Source organism: Nerophis ophidion, linkage group LG01 (assembly GCF_033978795.1).
Source record: "Nerophis ophidion isolate RoL-2023_Sa linkage group LG01, RoL_Noph_v1.0, whole genome shotgun sequence".
NCBI classification, from domain to species: domain Eukaryota; kingdom Metazoa; phylum Chordata; class Actinopteri; order Syngnathiformes; family Syngnathidae; genus Nerophis; species Nerophis ophidion.
In genome coordinates this window covers 15,111,765-15,131,515 of record NC_084611.1, presented here as the reverse complement: position 1 = coordinate 15,131,515, position 19,751 = coordinate 15,111,765, and the positions used below count along the sequence as shown (strand labels likewise).

Sequence of the window (19,751 nt, the reverse complement as noted above, 5' to 3'; positions counted from 1 at the left end):
GCACCTGTTCAAGAAGTCGCATTAATGACCGAAAGTATTTTATTTATTATTGGTTAGCTTCAGAATAACAATGTTATTAAAAAGAATAAGAGATGCACACATTTAGTTGTTGTAATCAGGGAAAGTCCAAATAAAAGAGGCAGCGTAGAATTCGCTTGTCAGAGCGTGGGACGACACTGTCCAAGTCCACGCGTTTCTCCTCATTGAGCTAAATTGGATCCTGTCTTTGTTTAATTCCTTGCTTCTTGTCTGTTTAATAAATGTCATCAGTGTTTGAACCTGACAGTTGTATTCAGTGTTAAAAACATATGGCTCTCACGGAAATACATTTTAAAATATTTGGCTTTTATGGCTCTCTCATCCAAAAAAGGTTCCCGACCCCTGCTCTAAACAGTAAGCCATGCACATGATGTTTAAAAAAAAGGTTTGACATATGTCACTGCACCACTGAGTGAACATGCGGTTGGAGGAAAACTTGCAACTTGTCTCTTGACTACTATCAAACATTCACCTTCGTACGTGGGAAACTGTCGCATGTTTTTTGACCACAAACTGAGTCACTGACATTGGTCGCTGTTGGCCGAGTATTACGATGTTAACTGGAGCCAATTAGTGTGCGCCTCCATACCGGGCAGAAGAAGTCTGGTCACGACCCCAAAAGGGACAAGCGGTAGAAAATGGATGCTCACCTGAATGACAACACATTCATTTTGATGGAACATACAGCTAGGTCCATTAATATTTTGGAAAATATATACAGTAAATACACATATATACTACACACACACACACACACACACACACACACACACACACACACACACACACACACACACACACACACACACACACACACACACGTATATAAATACACCACACATACATACATACATACATATATATATACAGTATACAGGACTGTCTCAGAAAATGTTCATATTTTGATAAACTCCTTTATTTTCTGTAATGCAACTAAAAACATGAAAATGTCATACATTCTGGATTCATCACACATCAACTAAAATATTGCAAGCCTTTTAATATTTTAATATTGCTGATTATGGCATACAGCTTAAGAAAACTCAAAAATCCTATCTCAAAAAATTTGAATATTTCCTCAGACCAAGTAAAAAAAAAAAAGATAACAGCAAAACAAAGCAATCGGCCTGTGGTATTGCTGTGTTGTTTTGGATGCCCAGGATGCTTCAATAGCGGCCTTTAGCTCATTTGCATTATTGGGTCTGGTGTCTTTCAGCTTCTTCTTCACAATACCCCACAAATTCTCTATGGGGTTTGGGTCAGGGGAGATGGCAGGCCAATGGAGGACAGTAATACCATGGTCAATACACCAGTTACTGCTGGTTTTGGCACTTTGGACAGGTGCCAGATCATGCTGGAAAAAGAAATCATCTCCATAGAGCTTTACAACAGATGGAAGCATGTACACAGCTGCATTGACTCTGGACTTGATGAAACACAGTGGACCAAAACCAGCAGCTGACATGGCTCCCCAAACCATTGCTGACTGAGGGAACTTCCGTTGTTTAGAGTTCAGGAGTGGCTTGACCATGGGAATACGGCTATTGAAGCTGTATCTGTTGAAAAGCTCTATGGAGATGATGATTTCATTTTTCAGCATGATCTGGCACCTGTCCACAGTGCCAAAACCAGCAGTAACTGGTGTATTGACCATGGCATTACTGTCCTCCGTTGGCCTGCCAACTCCCCTGACCTGAACCTCATAGAGAATTTGTGGGTTATTGTGAAGAAGAAGCTGAAAGACACCAGACCCAATAATGCAAATGAGCTAAAGGCCGCTATTGAAGCATCCTGGGCATCCATAACACCTCAGCAATGCCACAGGCCGATTGCCTCCATGCCACGCTGCATTGATGCAGTAATCCGTGCAAAAAGATTCCCAACCAAGTACTGAGTGCTTTAATTGACATTTTCAAATGTTTGATTTTGTTTTGCTGTTATAAATCTTTTTTTTTTAACTTGGTCTGAGGAAATATTCACATTTTTTGAGATAGGATTTTTGAGTTTTCTTAAGCTGTATGCCATAATCAGCAATATTAAAAATAATAAAAGGCTTGCAATATTTCAGTTGATGTGTGATGAATCCAGAATGTATGACATTTTCATGTTTTTAGTTGCATTACAGAAAATAAAGGACTTTATCAAAATATTCAAATTTTCCGAGACAGTCCTGTATATACAATTTACTGTACATACCCGATTGTAGCTGAGATAGGCGCCAGCGCCCCCCGCTACCCCAAAAGGGAATAAGCGGTAGAAAATGGATGGATGGATGGACATACTGTATATCTGCACTGGCTCTCAGTACACTTAAGATGCGACTTCAATGTTTTATTACTTGTGTATAAAATACTGAAGGTTCCACTAGCTCCATCCTCCCTTGCTGATTGTATTGTACACTACCTTCCGTGCAGAAATCTGCGTTCCAGGAACCCCGGCTTATTAATGATTCCTGGAGCCCGAAAAAGTACAAACTCGAGAGTGTTTTCTATTCAGGCTTTAGTACTCTGGAATGTTCTCCCAGTAACAGAGGTGTTTCGTCAGTAGAAGCATTTAAGTCCCACCTTAAAACGTATGCATATACTCTAGCTTTTAAATAGACTCTGTTTTAGAACAGTTGATCTGCCGCTTCTCTTTTTTGGCCCCTCTCCTGCATGGAAATGTTACTAGATGGCCAAGGATAATCCCTGGAACTATATCAGTCTGAAGGAAGTGCTAGCTGCTCTAAGTCATGACCCAGTGTGGACCAGTACTTTATGACATGGGATGGACGAAGACCTGGACTTAACTCCCACATTGCCATGTCCAGTGTATCAGTATCTAGTCCTTAGCTTTCTGGAAACCAATTTGGTTTGTAGTCCTGTTGTAGGCAACCACTCCGACGGGTAGTCGGCCTTTGGTCCAAAGTCCGCTGAGGATAGGACAAGTGACATAAAAATTGCAAAGACAACATAATACTTGGTCAGATCAGCAGGAGTTCCCGGCCTGATTCAAGTCTTGCCAAAGCCCCACAAGATCAGTGTTTTGGTCCAAGGTGGTGGCAACTAGTCTGGAATAGAAACAACGATTGTACGGTGCAGGTAAAACCTGGAAGTCATCCCACTTTGGAGGGTGTGTGGGAGGGATGTTCAGGTACTCCATGCACAAGCCCAAGTACACGTCCTCGATGTAAATGGCTCTGACGTGTCTGGAGGCCTCCACAAGCTTTCTGGGCAGGTCCAAGGACACGACATAGCCCAGACCTAAAGCATAGCTCGGGTACATCGCTTTTGGGTAAATATCCACCGGGAGATACCACTTGGAGGTGGGATCTCTTCGGACTGCTGCTTCACTCTCCACAAGTCCAGTCATGTAGTTGGTCTTGGGAGCGTCGGACAACATCCGAATGAGATTTGGCACATTGAGAAACATGTCAGAGTCGATCTTCATGGCGTACGAGGCCTCCGAGCAGTAAGAGTCCAGCCACTCCAGCATCACCATGGTTTTGATGGTCAGGTTCATGTAGCAGTCCTGAAAGTCACTTTGGATCAGGTCCTGGTGCTCTGCGCTCTCTTGCCGCAGCTGTTCTTCCATATGCGGCAGCGCTTCTCCGGTGTGAAGCCCCAGCAGGAAGAAGAGGGTCACCGCCTTGCCCGACACCAGCGTCTGGCCACCCCAGGTCCGACGGATGATGTCCCGGTGCTGGCGGTTGTGCGGCGCCACAGGAACCACCAGGGCCACAAAAGGTTTCTGCTCCTCACATTTCTTTGCCTGGTTGAGAATGAAGCGATATGGATGGGGGTACGCCACGACGTAAGGATTCTGGCCTGGAGAAACCGTGAAAAGAACCTCGGGAAGGGCGACGTTGTCACCAATCAGACTTTTCCACGGAGTCCACCACGTGCTTGCAGGGTACCGCATCCATAACTGAGATGTCCTGTAGGATGCTACGTCGTCCAAGTTTCTGCTGCAGCAAAACAAAAGCGTGGAAAGCGCCAGAACGGCGAACAGAACGCAGCGGCGTCGACTACTCCAAGATCTCCTGTGCGGCGGCGCAGGTCTGCAGAGTTGAAAGGACATTAGTTAGATCCTCCATGGACTATGAGGTGTCATACTAACCCCCGTCACAGTCCCCATGTAACCCGCCTGGTCCAGCCCCCTGCTTTTATACCGCCCGGGGATCGAAACTGGGTCCTCCAAATGAGAGCCGAGAGCGCCAGGCCCGGAGCCAAAAGCCCAAGCTGTGAAGTCGGGTGAAGTCCACCAAGGAACACGTGGCCCAGCTGCTCCATGACCAACTCCTCTCAACCTCACTCTGATCCGGGTCACGGCACCAAGCTGTAAGATTGAGCTCTCATTCGGAGGACCTGGGTTCGAGCCCTGGGAGGAACGGAAGCAGGAGATGGGCCAGGGGGATCCAGTGTTGCATTCTGGGTAGCGAATGAAGCTGCATGACTCAAATGAACTTCAAATCGGTTTCTATTTCTGGGTTTCAAAAGAAGGTTTTTAAAGCTTCCGTCGTTTTTTTCTAACGGAGGAGTGCAACTCGAAAGACTTGGAGGTGTTCAACGATCACGTGAACGCAACTTTTGGATAATTTTAGGTGTTTTCTTTTCTAGGATGAATTGTGCGTGACATCATGTGCGATTAGGGCAGGGGTAGGGAACCTATGGCTCTAGAGCCAGATGTGGCTCTTTTGATGACTGCATCTGGCTCTCGGATAAATCTGAGCTGACGTTGCTTAAAACGATAAGTAATGAATAATTCCACTTGTAATCACAGTGTTAAAAATAATGTTAAAAACATACAACATTCTCATGCATTTTTAATCCATCCGTTTTCTACCGCACCTGTTCAAGAAGTTGCGTTAATGGTAAGAAGTTATTTATTTATTATTGATTAGTATGGGGCTTGCCCCCCTGGGGGTTCTTCGGACCACCAAGTACCAACATGAGAGCCTGTTTCAGGGTTTCAATATTGTTTTATTCTTCTATAAGTCTCTCAGTTGCTTTCCAGCAATTGTGTTTCGAGCCCCAACCCCGTCTCTCCTCCTGGCTGCTGCTTATAACAGAGCGACAGGTGATTAGATAACAAGGCCCAGGTGGGCCTTCTACGTACCTGTCGCGGATTTTGAGACCGGTCCTGGCACACCCGTTCGCTGCAGGCCTGCAGGCCACGCCCCCTCCACATTTAGCTTTGGAATAACAATGTTATTACAAAGAATAAGAGACCTATTGTACTCTAGAAATGTTGGTCTTACTTAAAAATGCACGTGTTTAGTTGTGTTCAGTGTTAAAAAAATATATTATATGGCTCTTACGGAAATATGTTTTAAAATATTTGGCTTTTTGGCTCTCTCAGCCAAAAAGGTTCCCGACCCCTGGATTAGGGTGACCAGGTGTCCGGATTTAGGTTGGACAGTCCGGATTTTTAATGCCCTGTCCGGCGTCCGGCGCAGCATCAAGCCGGACACGTATTTGTCCACCTTTTTGAGCCACTAGGCTTGAAGAACGGAGTTTTTTCATCTTTGCTGGGCTGCAGCGTAATAGCCTATCATATACCGTGAAAAAATGCCCCCGACGCAGTAACATATCAAATGATTGGCTAAGAACGGTGTCGGATACAAATCTGCTTATCATTGGTTCAAAAAGTAAACAAGGCGCTTGGAATTTTTGCACTAATTTGACGCCATAACAAGGGTCCCTGTGCTGCTGCAGCATGGCATTGACAGAAAGTTAGCATCATGCCAAAACGCAAGACCTCGTTTAATTCTGAATGGATAAAAGAGCACCAATTTATAACGAAAAGCAGTCGAGACTCATTCCATATGGCTTCTGCACACTTTGTCGATGTGACGCGACGTAAGTAGTTGGGGGAAAGCTGCAATTGAACGGCATGGGGGTACGGATAAACATACAAGTAATAAAAGGTGCGGCAGGTACCTCTTCAATGAGGATATTTTTTTCGTGAAGTTTCATGATGATGAGGGGCTGTTGATCCTGAGCTGCTACAGAGGGTGAATGTGGAGTTTGCTTAAAGACAAGTCTGCTGCGCACACACAGACAAGACAATTAAGTCCCCAAAAGACTGAAGCATTTTAGAGATGCTATGCTTTCTGAGCAGTTGAATGTTTTCTTGTTTGTTACAATCTCCTTTGTTGTTTGTATAAGAGGTTATTCGGGCTTTTTTAAAAAACATTTTTTTTTTTAATTAGGGTCCGCCAGGCCCATTGCAAAAGGACTCCTTTGGGAGTCCAAAGGACCCCATTGAATCTGTAAGGTTTTATTCTTTCTTTCTTTCTTTATAATTAGTATTCCGCACCGTCGCGCTGTAATTTGACCCCCTTAAAATGCTTCAAAACTCACCAAATTTTACACACACATCGGTATGGTGCGGCAGCTCAACATATTAAGCAACCAAACCACAAAAATCAAAATTGCGCGCTAACGCCCCCTAGGAGAAAAATAAACAGACTGCTTGTAACTTCCGTTAGCAATGTCGTGGAGACATGAAACAAAAAACATTATGTAGAGCTGACTTAGACCTAGATTTCATAATTTTACTTTCTAGGGCAAAAATCAACAAAGATTTAGCAAAAACCCATTCAAAGCAAATTTTTCGCAAAAAGTGCTATTTTTGCCTCTTTGAGCTGTAATTTGACCCCCTTAAAATGCTTCAAAACTCACCAAACTTGGCACACACATCAGGACTGGCAGAAATTGCGATCTAATGAAAAAAACAAACCCCAAAACTCAAAATTGCGCTCTAACGCAATTTTTGAATTAAACACAGAAAAAACTGCTCCTAGGAAGAAAACAGACAAAACTGCTTGTAACTACCGGTAGGAATGCCCGGAAAGACAGGAAACAAAAACCTCTATGTAGGTCTCACTTCGACCTACATTTTAATTATTGACATCCTTCAGCAAAAATCAACAGGAAGTTAAAAATTACCCCTTCAAAACAAAAGTTTTGTAAAAACCTGTCACCTTTTTTCAAACATTATCTCCTCTGAGCGCGTTTGTCGTGCCGGCTTCAAAAACGCACAGGAGAGAGATTGAACCCTTCTGATTAAAAGTTATTCACAGAGTTTTGATTACTGCTCCGGTTTTGATTTTACGAGCCTTTAGAGAACCCCCGCGCAAATTTTCCTACAAAATGTCATTTTTGCCTCTTTCAGCTGTAATTTGACCCCTTTAAAATGCTTTAAAACTCACCAAACTTGGCACACACATCAGGACTAGCGAAAATTGTGATCTAATAAAAAAAAAAAAAACTCAAAATTGCGCCCCCTAGGAATACAACACAGACAAACTGCTCCTAGGAAGAAAACACAGACAAAACTGCTTGTAACTTCCGGTTACAACTTCCGTTAGCAATGTCGTGGAGACATGAAACAAAAACCATTATGTAGGGCTGACTTAGACCTAGATTTCATAATTGTACTTTCTAGGGCAAAAATCAACAAAGATTTAGCAAAAACCCATTCAAAGCAAATTTTTCGCAAAAAATGCTATTTTTGCCTCTTTGAGCTGTAATTTGACCCCCTTAAAATGCTTCAAAACTCACCAAACTTGGCACACACATCAGGACTGGCAGAAATTGCGATCTAATGAAAAAAACAAACCCCAAAACTCAAAATTGCGCTCTAACGCAATTTTTGAATTAAACACAGAAAAAACTGCTCCTAGGAAGAAAACAGACAAAACTGCTTGTAACTACCGGTAGGAATGCCCGGAAAGACAGGAAACAAAAATCTCTATGTAGGTCTCACTTCGACCTACATTTTAATTATTGACATCCTTCAGCAAAAATCAACAGGAAGTTAAAAATTACCCCTTCAAAACAAAAGTTATGTAAAAACCTGTCACCTTTTTTCAAACATTATCTCCTCTGAGCGCGTTTGTCATGTTGGTTTCAAAAACGCACAGGAGAGAGATTGAACCCTTCTGATTAAAAGTTATTCACAGAGTTTTGATTACTGCTCCTGTTTTGATTTTACGAGCCTTTAAAGAACCCCCGCACAAATTTTCCTACAAAATGTCATTTTTGCCTCTTTCAGCTGTAATTTGACCCCTTTAAAATGCTTTAAAACTCACCAAACTTGGCACACACATCAGGACTGGCGGAAATTGCGATCTAATGAAAAAAACAAACCCCAAAACTCAAAATTGCGCTCTAACGCAATTTTTGAATTAAACACAGAAAAAACTGCTCCTAGGAAGAAAACAGACAAAACTGCTTGTAACTACCGGTAGGAATGCCCGGAAAGACATGAAAAAAAACCTCTATGTAGGTCTCACTTTGACCTACATTTTAATTATTGACATCCTTCAGCAAAAATCAACAGGAAGTTAAAAATTACCCCTTCAAAACAAAAGTTATGTAAAAACCTGTTACCTTTTTTCAAACATTATCTCCTCTGAGCGCGTTTGTCGTGTCGGCTTCAAAAACGCACAGGAGAGAGATTGAACCCTTCTGATTAAAAGTTATTCACAGAGTTTTGATTACTGCTCCGGTTTTGATTTTACGAGCCTTTAAAGAACCCCCGCGCAAATTTTCCTACAAAACGTCATTTTTGCCTCTTTCAGCTGTAATTTGACCCCTTTAAAATGCTTTAAAACTCACCAAACTTGGCACACACATCAGGATTAGCGAAAATTGTGATCTAATAAAAAAAAAAAAACTCAAAATTGCGCCCCCTAGGAATACAACACAGACAAACTGCTCCTAGGAAGAAAACACAGACAAAACTGCTTGTAACTTCCGGTTACAACTTCCGTTAGCAATGTCGTGGAGACATGAAACAAAAACCATTATGTAGGGCTGACTTAGACCTAGATTTCATAATTGTACTTTCTAGGGCAAAAATCAACAAATATTTAGCAAAAACCCATTCAAAGCAAATTTTTCGCAAAAAATGCTATTTTTGCCTCTTTGAGCTGTAATTTGACCCCCTTAAAATGCTTCAAAACTCACCAAACTTGGCACACACATCAGGACTGGCAGAAATTGCGATCTAATGAAAAAAACAAACCCCAAAACTCAAAATTGCGCTCTAACGCAATTTTTGAATTAAACACAGAAAAAACTGCTCCTAGGAAGAAAACAGACAAAACTGCTTGTAACTACCGGTAGGAATGCCCGGAAAGACAGGAAACAAAAATCTCTATGTAGGTCTCACTTCGACCTACATTTTAATTATTGACATCCTTCAGCAAAAATCAACAGGAAGTTAAAAATTACCCCTTCAAAACAAAAGTTATGTAAAAACCTGTCACCTTTTTTCAAACATTATCTCCTCTGAGCGCGTTTGTCATGTTGGTTTCAAAAACGCACAGGAGAGAGATTGAACCCTTCTGATTAAAAGTTATTCACAGAGTTTTGATTACTGCTCCGGTTTTGATTTTACGAGCCTTTAAAGAACCCCCGCACAAATTTTCCTACAAAATGTCATTTTTGCCTCTTTCAGCTGTAATTTGACCCCTTTAAAATGCTTTAAAACTCACCAAACTTGGCACACACATCAGGACTGGCGGAAATTGCGATCTAATGAAAAAAACAAACCCCAAAACTCAAAATTGCGCTCTAACGCAATTTTTGAATTAAACACAGAAAAAACTGCTCCTAGGAAGAAAACAGACAAAACTGCTTGTAACTACCGGTAGGAATGCCCGGAAAGACATGAAAAAAAACCTCTATGTAGGTCTCACTTTGACCTACATTTTAATTATTGACATCCTTCAGCAAAAATCAACAGGAAGTTAAAAATTACCCCTTCAAAACAAAAGTTATGTAGAAACCTGTTACCTTTTTTCAAACATTATCTCCTCTGAGCGCGTTTGTCGTGTCGGCTTCAAAAACGCAGAGGAGAGAGATTGAACCCTTCTGATTAAAAGTTATTCACAGAGTTTTGATTACTGCTCCGGTTTTGATTTTACGAGCCTTTAAAGAACCCCCGCTCAAATTATCCTACAAAATGTCATTTTTGCCTCTTTCAGCTGTAATTTGACCCCTTTAAAATGCTTTAAAACTCACCAAACTTGGCACACACATCAGGACTGGCGAAAATTGCGATCTAATAAAAAAAATAAAACAAAACTCAAAATTGCGCTCTAGCGCCCCTTAGGAATACAACACAGACAAACTGCTCCTAGGAAGAAAACACAGACAAAACTGCTTGTAACTTCCGGTTACAACTTCCGTTAGCAATGTCGTGGAGACATGAAACAAAAACCATTATGTAGGGCTGACTTAGACCTAGATTTCATAATTTTACTTTCTAGGGCAAAAATCAACAAAGATTTTGCAAAAACTCATTCAAAGCAAATTTTTCGCAAAAAATGCTATTTTTGCCTCTTTGAGCTGTAATTTGACCCCCTTTAAATGCGTCAAAACTCACCAAACTTGGCACACACATCAGGACTGGCGGAAATTGCGATCTAATGAAAAAAACAAACCCTAAAACTCAAAATTGCGCTCTAACGCAATTTTTGAATTAAACACAGAAAAAACTGCTCCTAGGAAGAAAACAGACAAAACTGCTTGTAACTACCGGTAGGAATGCCCGGAAAGACAGGAAACAAAAACCTCTATGTGGGTCTCACTTCGACCTACATTTTAACTATTGACATCCTTCAGCAAAAATCAACAGGAAGTTAAAAATTACCCCTTCAAAACAAAAGTTATGTAAAAACCTGTCACCTTTTTTCAAACATTATCTCCACTGAGCGCGTTTGTCGTGTCGACTTCAAAAACGCACAGGAGAGGGATTGAACCCTTCTGATTAAAAGTTATTCACAGAGTTTTGATTACTGCTCCGGTTTTGATTTTACGAGCCTTTAGAGAACCCCCGCGCAAATTTTCCTACAAAATGTAATTTTTGCCTCTTTCAGCTGTAATTTGACCCCTTTAAAATGCTTTAAAACTTACCAAACTTGGCACACACATCAGGACTGGCGAAAATTGCGATCTAATAAAAAAAAAAAAAAAAAAATTCAAAATTGCGCTCTAGCGCCCCCTAGGAATACAACACAGACAAACTGCTCCTAGGAAGAAAACACAGACAAAACTGCTTGTAACTTCCGGTAGGAATGTCAGAGAGACATGAAACAAAAACCTCTATGTGGGTCTCACTTACACCTACATTTTAATAATTGACTTCTTTCAGCAAAAATCAACAGGAAGTTTGATATTCCCACTTCAATACAACAACTGCATTCCTTTCACAATGCATTAGAGTCTCAAAACCAAAGGCGGACCCGACCAACGCTTGCAGCTTTAATTATATGTTACCTGTTAATTGTTGTTTACATTTAAGTCCACACATGCTTTGTGGCACTCTGCACTTGAAAAGTATCATCTCAGTGGTCACTTTTTGAACACCACAATGTATTGAATAAATACAAATACTGTTAACAAACACTTGACTTTAATGTTTTTTTCCTATTCAGCCACACAAACATCATCTTTAAACCACTCAAAATTGTACTATACATAAGAGTATAGCAGAGTCCTATGTACACCATAGTAATGTATTGATATGCCGCATAATGTCCTCCTTTTTGGTGTCATGGAAATGGTCACCCTATGTGCGATACAAGCAGTCTAGCAGAGTGCTTGCTTGTGTGTGATATCATGTGCGATACAAGCGGTCCTACAGAATGTTTGTGTGTGATATCATGTGCGATACAAGCAGTCCTACGCTATTGTATTTGATGAATACTTAGACCTGCTACACTACTATATTTGAATGCTGTCATCATGGTGGTACTTGGATACTTAGGTCCACTACACTACTATATTCGAATGTTGTCATTATGGTGGTACTTGATGAATACATAGGCCTACTACGCTACTATATTTGAATTATGTCATTATAGTGGTACTTGATGAAAACTTAGGCGTACTACGCTACTATATGTGAATGTGGTCAATATGGTGGTACTTGATGAATACTTAGGCCTACTAAGCTATTTATAGTTGAATGTTTTCATTATGTTGGCACTTGATGAATACTTACGTCTACTAGGCTACTATATTTGAATGTTGTCAATATGTTGGTACTTGATAAATACTTTGGTCTACTACGCTAATATAGTTGAATGTTGTCATTATGGTGGTATTTGATGAATACTTAGGTCTACTACGCTACTACAGTCAACTGATGTTATTATGGTAGTGCATGATGAACACTTAGGTCTACTACGCTACTATAGTTGAATGTTGTCATTCTGTTGGTACTTGATGAATACTTAGGCCTACTACGCTACTATAGTTGAATATTGTCATTATGTTGGTACTTGATGAATACTTAGGTCTACTACTTTGCTACTATAGTTGAATGTTGTCATTATAGGGGCACTTGATGAATACTTACGGTCTACTATCCTACTATAGTTGAAAGTTGTCATTATGTTGGTACATGATGAATACTTAGGTCTACTATGCTACTATAGTTGAATATTGTCATTATGTTGGTATTTGATCAATACTTAGGCCTACTACGCTATCATATTTGAATGTCGTCAATATGTTGTTACTTGATGAATACTTAGGCCTACTAAGCTACTCCATTTGAATATTGTCATTATGGTGGTACTTGATGAATACTTAGGTCTATTGCGCTACGATAGCTGAATGTTGTCATTATAGTGGTACTTGATGAATACTTAGGCCTACTATGCTACTATAGTTGAATATTGTCATTATGTTGGTACTTGATGAATACTTAGGTCTACTACTTTGCTACTATAGTTGAATGTTGTCATTATAGGGGCACTTGATGAATACTTACGGTCTACTATCCTACTATAGTTGAAAGTTGTCATTATGTTGGTACATGATGAATACTTAGGTCTAATACGCTACTATATTTGAATGTTGTCATTATGGTGGTATTTGATCAATACTTAGGCCTACTACGCTACCATATTTGAATGTCGTCAATATGTTGTTACTTGATGAATACTTAGGCCTACTAAGCTACTCCATTTGAATATTGTCATTATGGTGGTACTTGATGAATACTTAGGTCTACTACTAAGCTACTATATTTGAATGTTGTCAATATGTTGGTACTTGATGAATACTTCGGTCTATTACGCTACTATATTTAATGTTGTTCATTATAGTGGTACTTGATAACTACTTAGGTCTACTGTGTTACTATATTTGAATGTTGTTATTATGGTGATAGTTGAATACTTAGTCTACTGCACCACTATAGCTGAATGTTGTCATTATATTGGTACTTGATAACTACTTAGGTCTACTGCGCTACTATAGTTGAATTTTGTCATTATGGTGGTAGTGTTAGTTAGCGTTTTATATGAATGGCGCTTGACAGCGTTGTGTTATTTGGGTCCAACATGGCTCTTTCAACCTTCTGGGTTGCCTACCCCTGCGTCAGTGGAAAAGCGGCTAATAAGTGAAAGCGACAGAGACGTTGCCATGGAGACGAGGATTTTCTTAGGTGCCTGACTGCAGTCACACCGCGACACCTGTCCGTCAGTAATAACAGTCCCCGATAACCTGGACCAATTCAAACCGTTATTTTTTTTTTTTCCATTGTTTAATTTGCATCGCGGCACACGATGAACACCACATATATTTCTATACGACAACGGATGACACTATGGGAGCCGTCACTTTTTTGCGATCGCTACTCCGGTACTTTCCCGGCTATTATCCGCCGACCGCGGTGTTGCTGTAGGGCGGAAAAGCGGAACGACACACATTGCGGAAATAACATTATTCTCCGTGCGTCGGCTGCATACAAAAATATATTCCACATCCCCAAAACATGTCTTTTTCAAAGCCTGCGGTGAAGAGAAAGGTTCGTGATGAGCAAAGACAATTCCAGGAAAAGTTTGTTGAGCGCAGCGCCACCCCGACGTGTCTTATTTGCACAAAATTGCGGTGCACTAGGACAGCGGTTCTCAAATGGGGGTACGCGTACCCCTGGGGGTACTTGAAGGTATGCCAAGGGGGTACGTGGGATTTTTTTTAAATATTCTAAAAAATATCAAAAATCCTTTATAAATATATTTATTGAATACTACTTCAACAAAATATGAATGTAAGTTCATAAACTGTGAAAAGAAATGCAACAATGCAATATTCAGTGTTGACGGATAGATTTGTTGTGGACTTCTATAAATATTGATGTTAAAGATTTCTTATTTTGTGAAGAAATGTTTAGAATTAAGTTGATGAATCCAGATGGATCTCTATTACAATCCCCAAATATGGCACTTTTTATTCTTAATCTTTATTTATAATTGAATCACTTGTTTATTTTTCAACAAGTTTTTAGTTATTTTTATACATTTTTTTCCAAATAGTACAAATTAACAATATTTTGCACTGTTATACAATTTAATAAATCAGAAACTGATGACATAGTGCTGTATTTTACTTCTTTATCTCTTTTTTTCTAACCAAAAATGATTTGCTCTGATTAGGGGGTACTTGAATTAAAAAATGTTCACAGGGGTTACATCACTGAAAAAAGGTTGAGAACCACTGAAGTAGGATACAATTTGAAACGTCATTATAAAACTACTCATGCTGAGGAGCAGTGGTCCCCAACCACCGGGCCGCGTTAATTAAAAAAAAAAATTTTTTTTTTTTTTTTTTAAATAAAATTAACAAAAAATCCTTCTGCGGCCCGGTACCAATCGGGCCACGACCCAGTACCAATCGGGCCACGGCCCAGTACCGGGCCGCAGAAGAATTTTTTATTAATTAAAAAAAAAAAAAAAATTAAATCCACATAAAAAACACCATCTACACTTAGAATTAGTGCACCAACCACAAAAACCTCCCTTTTTCATGACAAAAACGTCCATTTTTCAAGACAAAGAAAAAAAAAAAAAAAAAAAAAAAAAAAGGCCCTAACCCTAACCCTAACCACATTTTGTGTGTATGTGTGTGACAATCATTGGTACTTTAACTTTTTACTTTTGATCCAAAGGACGTGACTAGGATGGTCGAAGGTGGGGATTGAACCAGTAACCCTCAGATTGCTGGCACGGCCGCTCTCCCAACTTCGCCACGCCGTGCCCTGATATCATGATAGAAGTGAAAAAGTTGCGTCGGCACATCATTTGAGCAGAATTGATCATTGATGATCTGATTTCTTTGATCAATGATTACATTTAATTGGGTTTGCTGCAAGTTTGAGGTGTTTTTATTTTTTTTAAAGATCTGACTTGGCAAACTTGTTTTTTCCCTCAAATATGTGGTTGCCAGAGGGGGTGATACGGGTTAATCCACCATCTTTTTAGCATGTAGGAGCAATAAAAGCCATGTTGAACACTCACCCCTGGCAGCACTCCTGCATATTCACCATCTTGTCACCGTCAAAGTCATGATCCATTTGGAGCTCGGCTACAAAGTCCCAAGTATTTCCCCTCTCTGGGGTGAAGGCGATGTTCTGCTGAAACGAAACCGGAACAACGGAGTCTAACGGCATTCTTGGCGCTGTGGGCTCCCTTCAGGCTCTTCCTTCCACACCTGTTAGCTCCGCCTCTCCCGCCTCGACTCAGCAGCCAATCCCGAAGCACACCCCAACCGTTTGTTCCCTTTTCGTGCAAACAGCTCCAAGGTAGAGTGAAGCAAGTCCATGCATGTCAAATATTGTTTGATGGCCGACATGACGAGCATGCAAAGGTGTGTGTGTGTGTGGGTGTGGCTTTTATACCGGTGCGCCCTATAGTCAGGAAAATACGGTAGATGATTCCGCCCAAATGCAGCTGAGATAGGCTCCAGCACCCCCCGCGTTCCCAAAAGGGACAAGCGGTACAAAATGGATGAATGGATGGATTCCAATCCGACTAAAAGTAGAATACATTTTTGTCAAAAGACAACGTTTAAAATTAAATTAAATGAACTCACAAGGTCAGGAGTTACCTGCGCAGGCAAGAAAAGGAGCAAAGTGTGCCAGGACAGCCAAGAAGAGACGCTGTGGAAAGTCAAGTCATTTGTGAACGAACAGAGGAGAAACTGCAACTAAAGTATCCATCTCATCACGCTAGTATCTAGTCGATATCAATACTCACCCTGGCTGCTGTCGGTATCGACACAAACATGATATAAAAGAACAGTTTCGATGACAAAAAGCAACAATCTACCGTGAGCAAAATATTGCTATGAAGGTGAATTTATTATATTGTTAAACTTATTTTGCTAATATATTGTTAAAATGGTGACAATTATTGTTATATCACAGGGGTCACCAACGCGGTGCCCACGGGCACCAGGTCGCCCGTAAGGACCAGATGAGTCGCCCGCTGGCCTGTTCTAAAAATAGCTCAAATAGCAGTACTTACCAGTGAGCTGCCTCTACTTTTAAAATTGTATTTATTTACCAGCAAGCTGGTCTCGCTTTGCTCGACATTTTAAATTTCTAAGAGAGACAAAACTCAAAATAGAATTTGAAAATCCAAGAAAATATTTTAAAGATTTGGTCTTCTCTTGTTTAAATAAATACATTTATTTTTTTACTTTTCTTCTTATAACTTTCAGAAAGACAATTTTAGAGAAAAAAAAACAACCTTAAAAATGGTTTTAGGATTTTTAAACACATTTACCTTTTAAATTCCTTCCTCTTCTTTAAATCAATATTCAAGTATTTATTTTTTTTATTGTAAAGAAAAATAAATACATTTTAATTTATCCATCCATCCATCCATCCATTTTCTACCGCTTATTCCCTTTCGGGGTCGCGGGGGGCGCTGGCGCCTATCTCAGCTACAATCGGGCGGAAGGCAGGGTACACCCTGGACAAGTCGCCACCTCATCACAGGGCCAACACAGATAGACAGACAACATTCACACTCACATTCACAGACTATGGCCAATTTAGTGTTGCCAATCAACCTATCCCCAGGTGCATGTCTTTGGAGGTGGGAGGAAGCCGGAGTACCCGGAGGGAACCCACGCATTCACGGGGAGAACATGCAAACTCCACACAGAAAGATCCAGAGCCTGGATTTGAACCCAGGACTGCAGGACCTTCGTATTGTGAGGCAGACGCACTAACCCCTCCGCCACCGTGAAGCCCACATTTTAATTTAATTCTTCATTTTAGCTTCTGTTTTTTCGACGAAGAAAATTTGTGAAATATTTCTTCAAACTTATTATGATTAAAATTAAAAAAAAATTATTCTGGCCAAATCCATAAAATCTGTAGAATCAAATTTAAATCTTATTTCAAAGTCTTTTGAATTTCTTTTAAAATTTTTGTTCTGGAAAATCTAGAAGAAATAATGATTTGTTTTTGTTAGAAATATAGCTTGGTCCAATCTGTTATATATTCTAACAAAGTGCAGATTAGATTTTAATCTATTTAAAACATCCATCCATCTTCTTCCGCTTATCCAAGGTCGGGTCGCGGGGGCAACAGCCTAAGCAGGGAAACCCAGACTTCCCTCTCCCCAGCCACTTCGTCTAGCTCTTCCCAGGGGATCCCGAGGCGTTCCCAGGCCAGCCGGGAGACATAGTCTTCCCAACGTGTCCTGGGTCTTCCCCGTGGCCTCCTACCGGCTGGACGTGCCCTAAACACCTCCCTAGGGAGGCGTTCGGGTGGCATCCTGACCAGATGCCCGAACCACCTCATCTGGCTCCTCTCGATGTGGAGTAGCAGCGGCTTTACTTTGAGTTCCTCCCGGATGGCAGAGCTTCTCACCCTATCTCTAAGGGAGAGCCCCGCCACCCGGCGGAGGAAAATCATTTCGGCCGCTTGTACCCGTGATCTTATCCTTTCGGTCATGACCCAAAACTCATGACCATAGGTGAGGATGGGAACGTAGATCGACCGGTAAATTGAGAGCTTTGCCTTCCGGCTCAGCTCCTTCTTCACCACACCGGATCGGTACAACGTCCGCATTACTGAAGACGCCGCACCGATCCGCCTGTCGATCTCACGATCCACTCTTCCCCCACTCGTGAACAACACTCCTAGGTACTTGAACTCCTCCACTTGGGGCAGGGGCTCCTCCCCAACCCGGAGATGGCATTCCACCCTTTTCCGGGCGAGAACCATTGACTCGGACTTGGAAGTGCTGATTCTCATTCCGGTCGCTTCACACTCGGCTGCCTATTTAAAACATGCCATCAAAATTCTAAAATAATGTTAATCAGGAAAAATTACTAATGATGTTCCATAAATTCTTTTTAAATTTTATCAAACAGATTGGAATTAGCTAGTTTTTCTTCTTCTTTTTTTCGGCTGAATTTTGAATTTTAAAGAGTCAAAATTGAAGATGAATTATGTTTCAATATTTTATTTTCATTTTTTCCGTGTTTTCTCCTCTTTTAAACCGTTTAAGTAAGTGTTTTTTCATCTTTTATTCTCTACAAAAAACCTTCCTTAAAAGGAAAAAAAATGTACGACGGAATGACAGACAGAAATACCCATTTTTTACATATAATTATAGATTTATTTATTAAAGGTAAATTGAGCATATTGGCTATTTCTGGCAATTTATTTAAGTGTGTATCAAACTGGTAGCCCTTCGCATTAATCAGTAGCCAAGAAGTAGCTCTTGGTTTCAAAAAGGTTTGTGACCCCTGTTATATCATATAGTTAAATTATTGTTAAACTCAATGAAAATGTTTTTAGCAGTAAAAAAAAAAAAAAAAAAAGGGAAAATGTTGGTATTTGTGATCCAGGACAAACAACTCTCGACAAAGGTGTTGTGTAACTTAAGATTTAATTTGACATAAAGTAAGGCACCATTTTGCACTTAATAGAGGAACAATAAATACATACACATGGGTCAATAGAATAGTTGTTCACCAGGAAAAATTATCATCATTTGTTTCGAAGAACTTTAGAGAGGCTATTTGTTGTTCGAATTGCTCTGATTGTCAGCCTTCAGGCAGCAAGGCACTACGGGTAAGTGGTGTTACTGCATACCGAATCCCAAAAACATGCAGTAAAAGAAACGGTCACCACGTGATGTATTCTGTTCGGAAAAACAAGTTGTGGCCACAAAAAAGAAACAAGGGTATGCTATCTACCAAATATATATATATATATACAGTATATATATATATATATGTGTGTGTATATATATATATATATACACACACATATATATTCATATACACATACATACATATACCGTATATAAACATATATATATATATATATACATATATACATAAATATACATACTTATATATACATATATAAATATATATATATATATATATACAAACATATACATATATACACACATATACATATATACACACACATATACATACATATATATATACATAAATATATAAACATATATACATACATATATATGTATATATATACACACACACATATATATACATACATACATACATACATATATTCATACATATATATATTTATATACATACATATGTGTATATATACACACATGTGTATATATAATGTATATAAATACATATGTATATCTTTACATACATGAATATATATACATACATACATATGTGTATATATAGATATATACAGTATATATATACACACATATACACGTATTTATATGTATGTGTGTGTGTGTGTGCATATATATATACACATATATATACATACACATATATAAATATATATATATATATATATATATATACATACATACATACATACACATATATGAATACATATACATACATATATAAATACATATATACAGTAAATACATATATGGAACACTGCAGTGTCATGTC

At 39.7% G+C, this 19,751-nt stretch overlaps 1 protein-coding gene across 1 annotated transcript; it reads right to left on the bottom strand.

The window, feature by feature from the left end:
- Positions 1–2,521: 2,521 nt before the first annotated feature.
- LOC133550871 (beta-1,3-galactosyltransferase 1-like) lies at positions 2,522–15,540 on the bottom strand. The gene is made up of 2 exons (XM_061896983.1): positions 15,344–15,540; positions 2,522–4,078 (listed from the first exon to the last, which is right to left on the bottom strand). Exons 1-2 carry the CDS (start codon positions 15,493–15,495, stop codon positions 3,007–3,009), a joined length of 1,224 nt encoding a protein of 407 aa, XP_061752967.1. The 5' UTR covers positions 15,496–15,540; the 3' UTR covers positions 2,522–3,006.
- Positions 15,541–19,751: the final 4,211 nt, after the last annotated feature.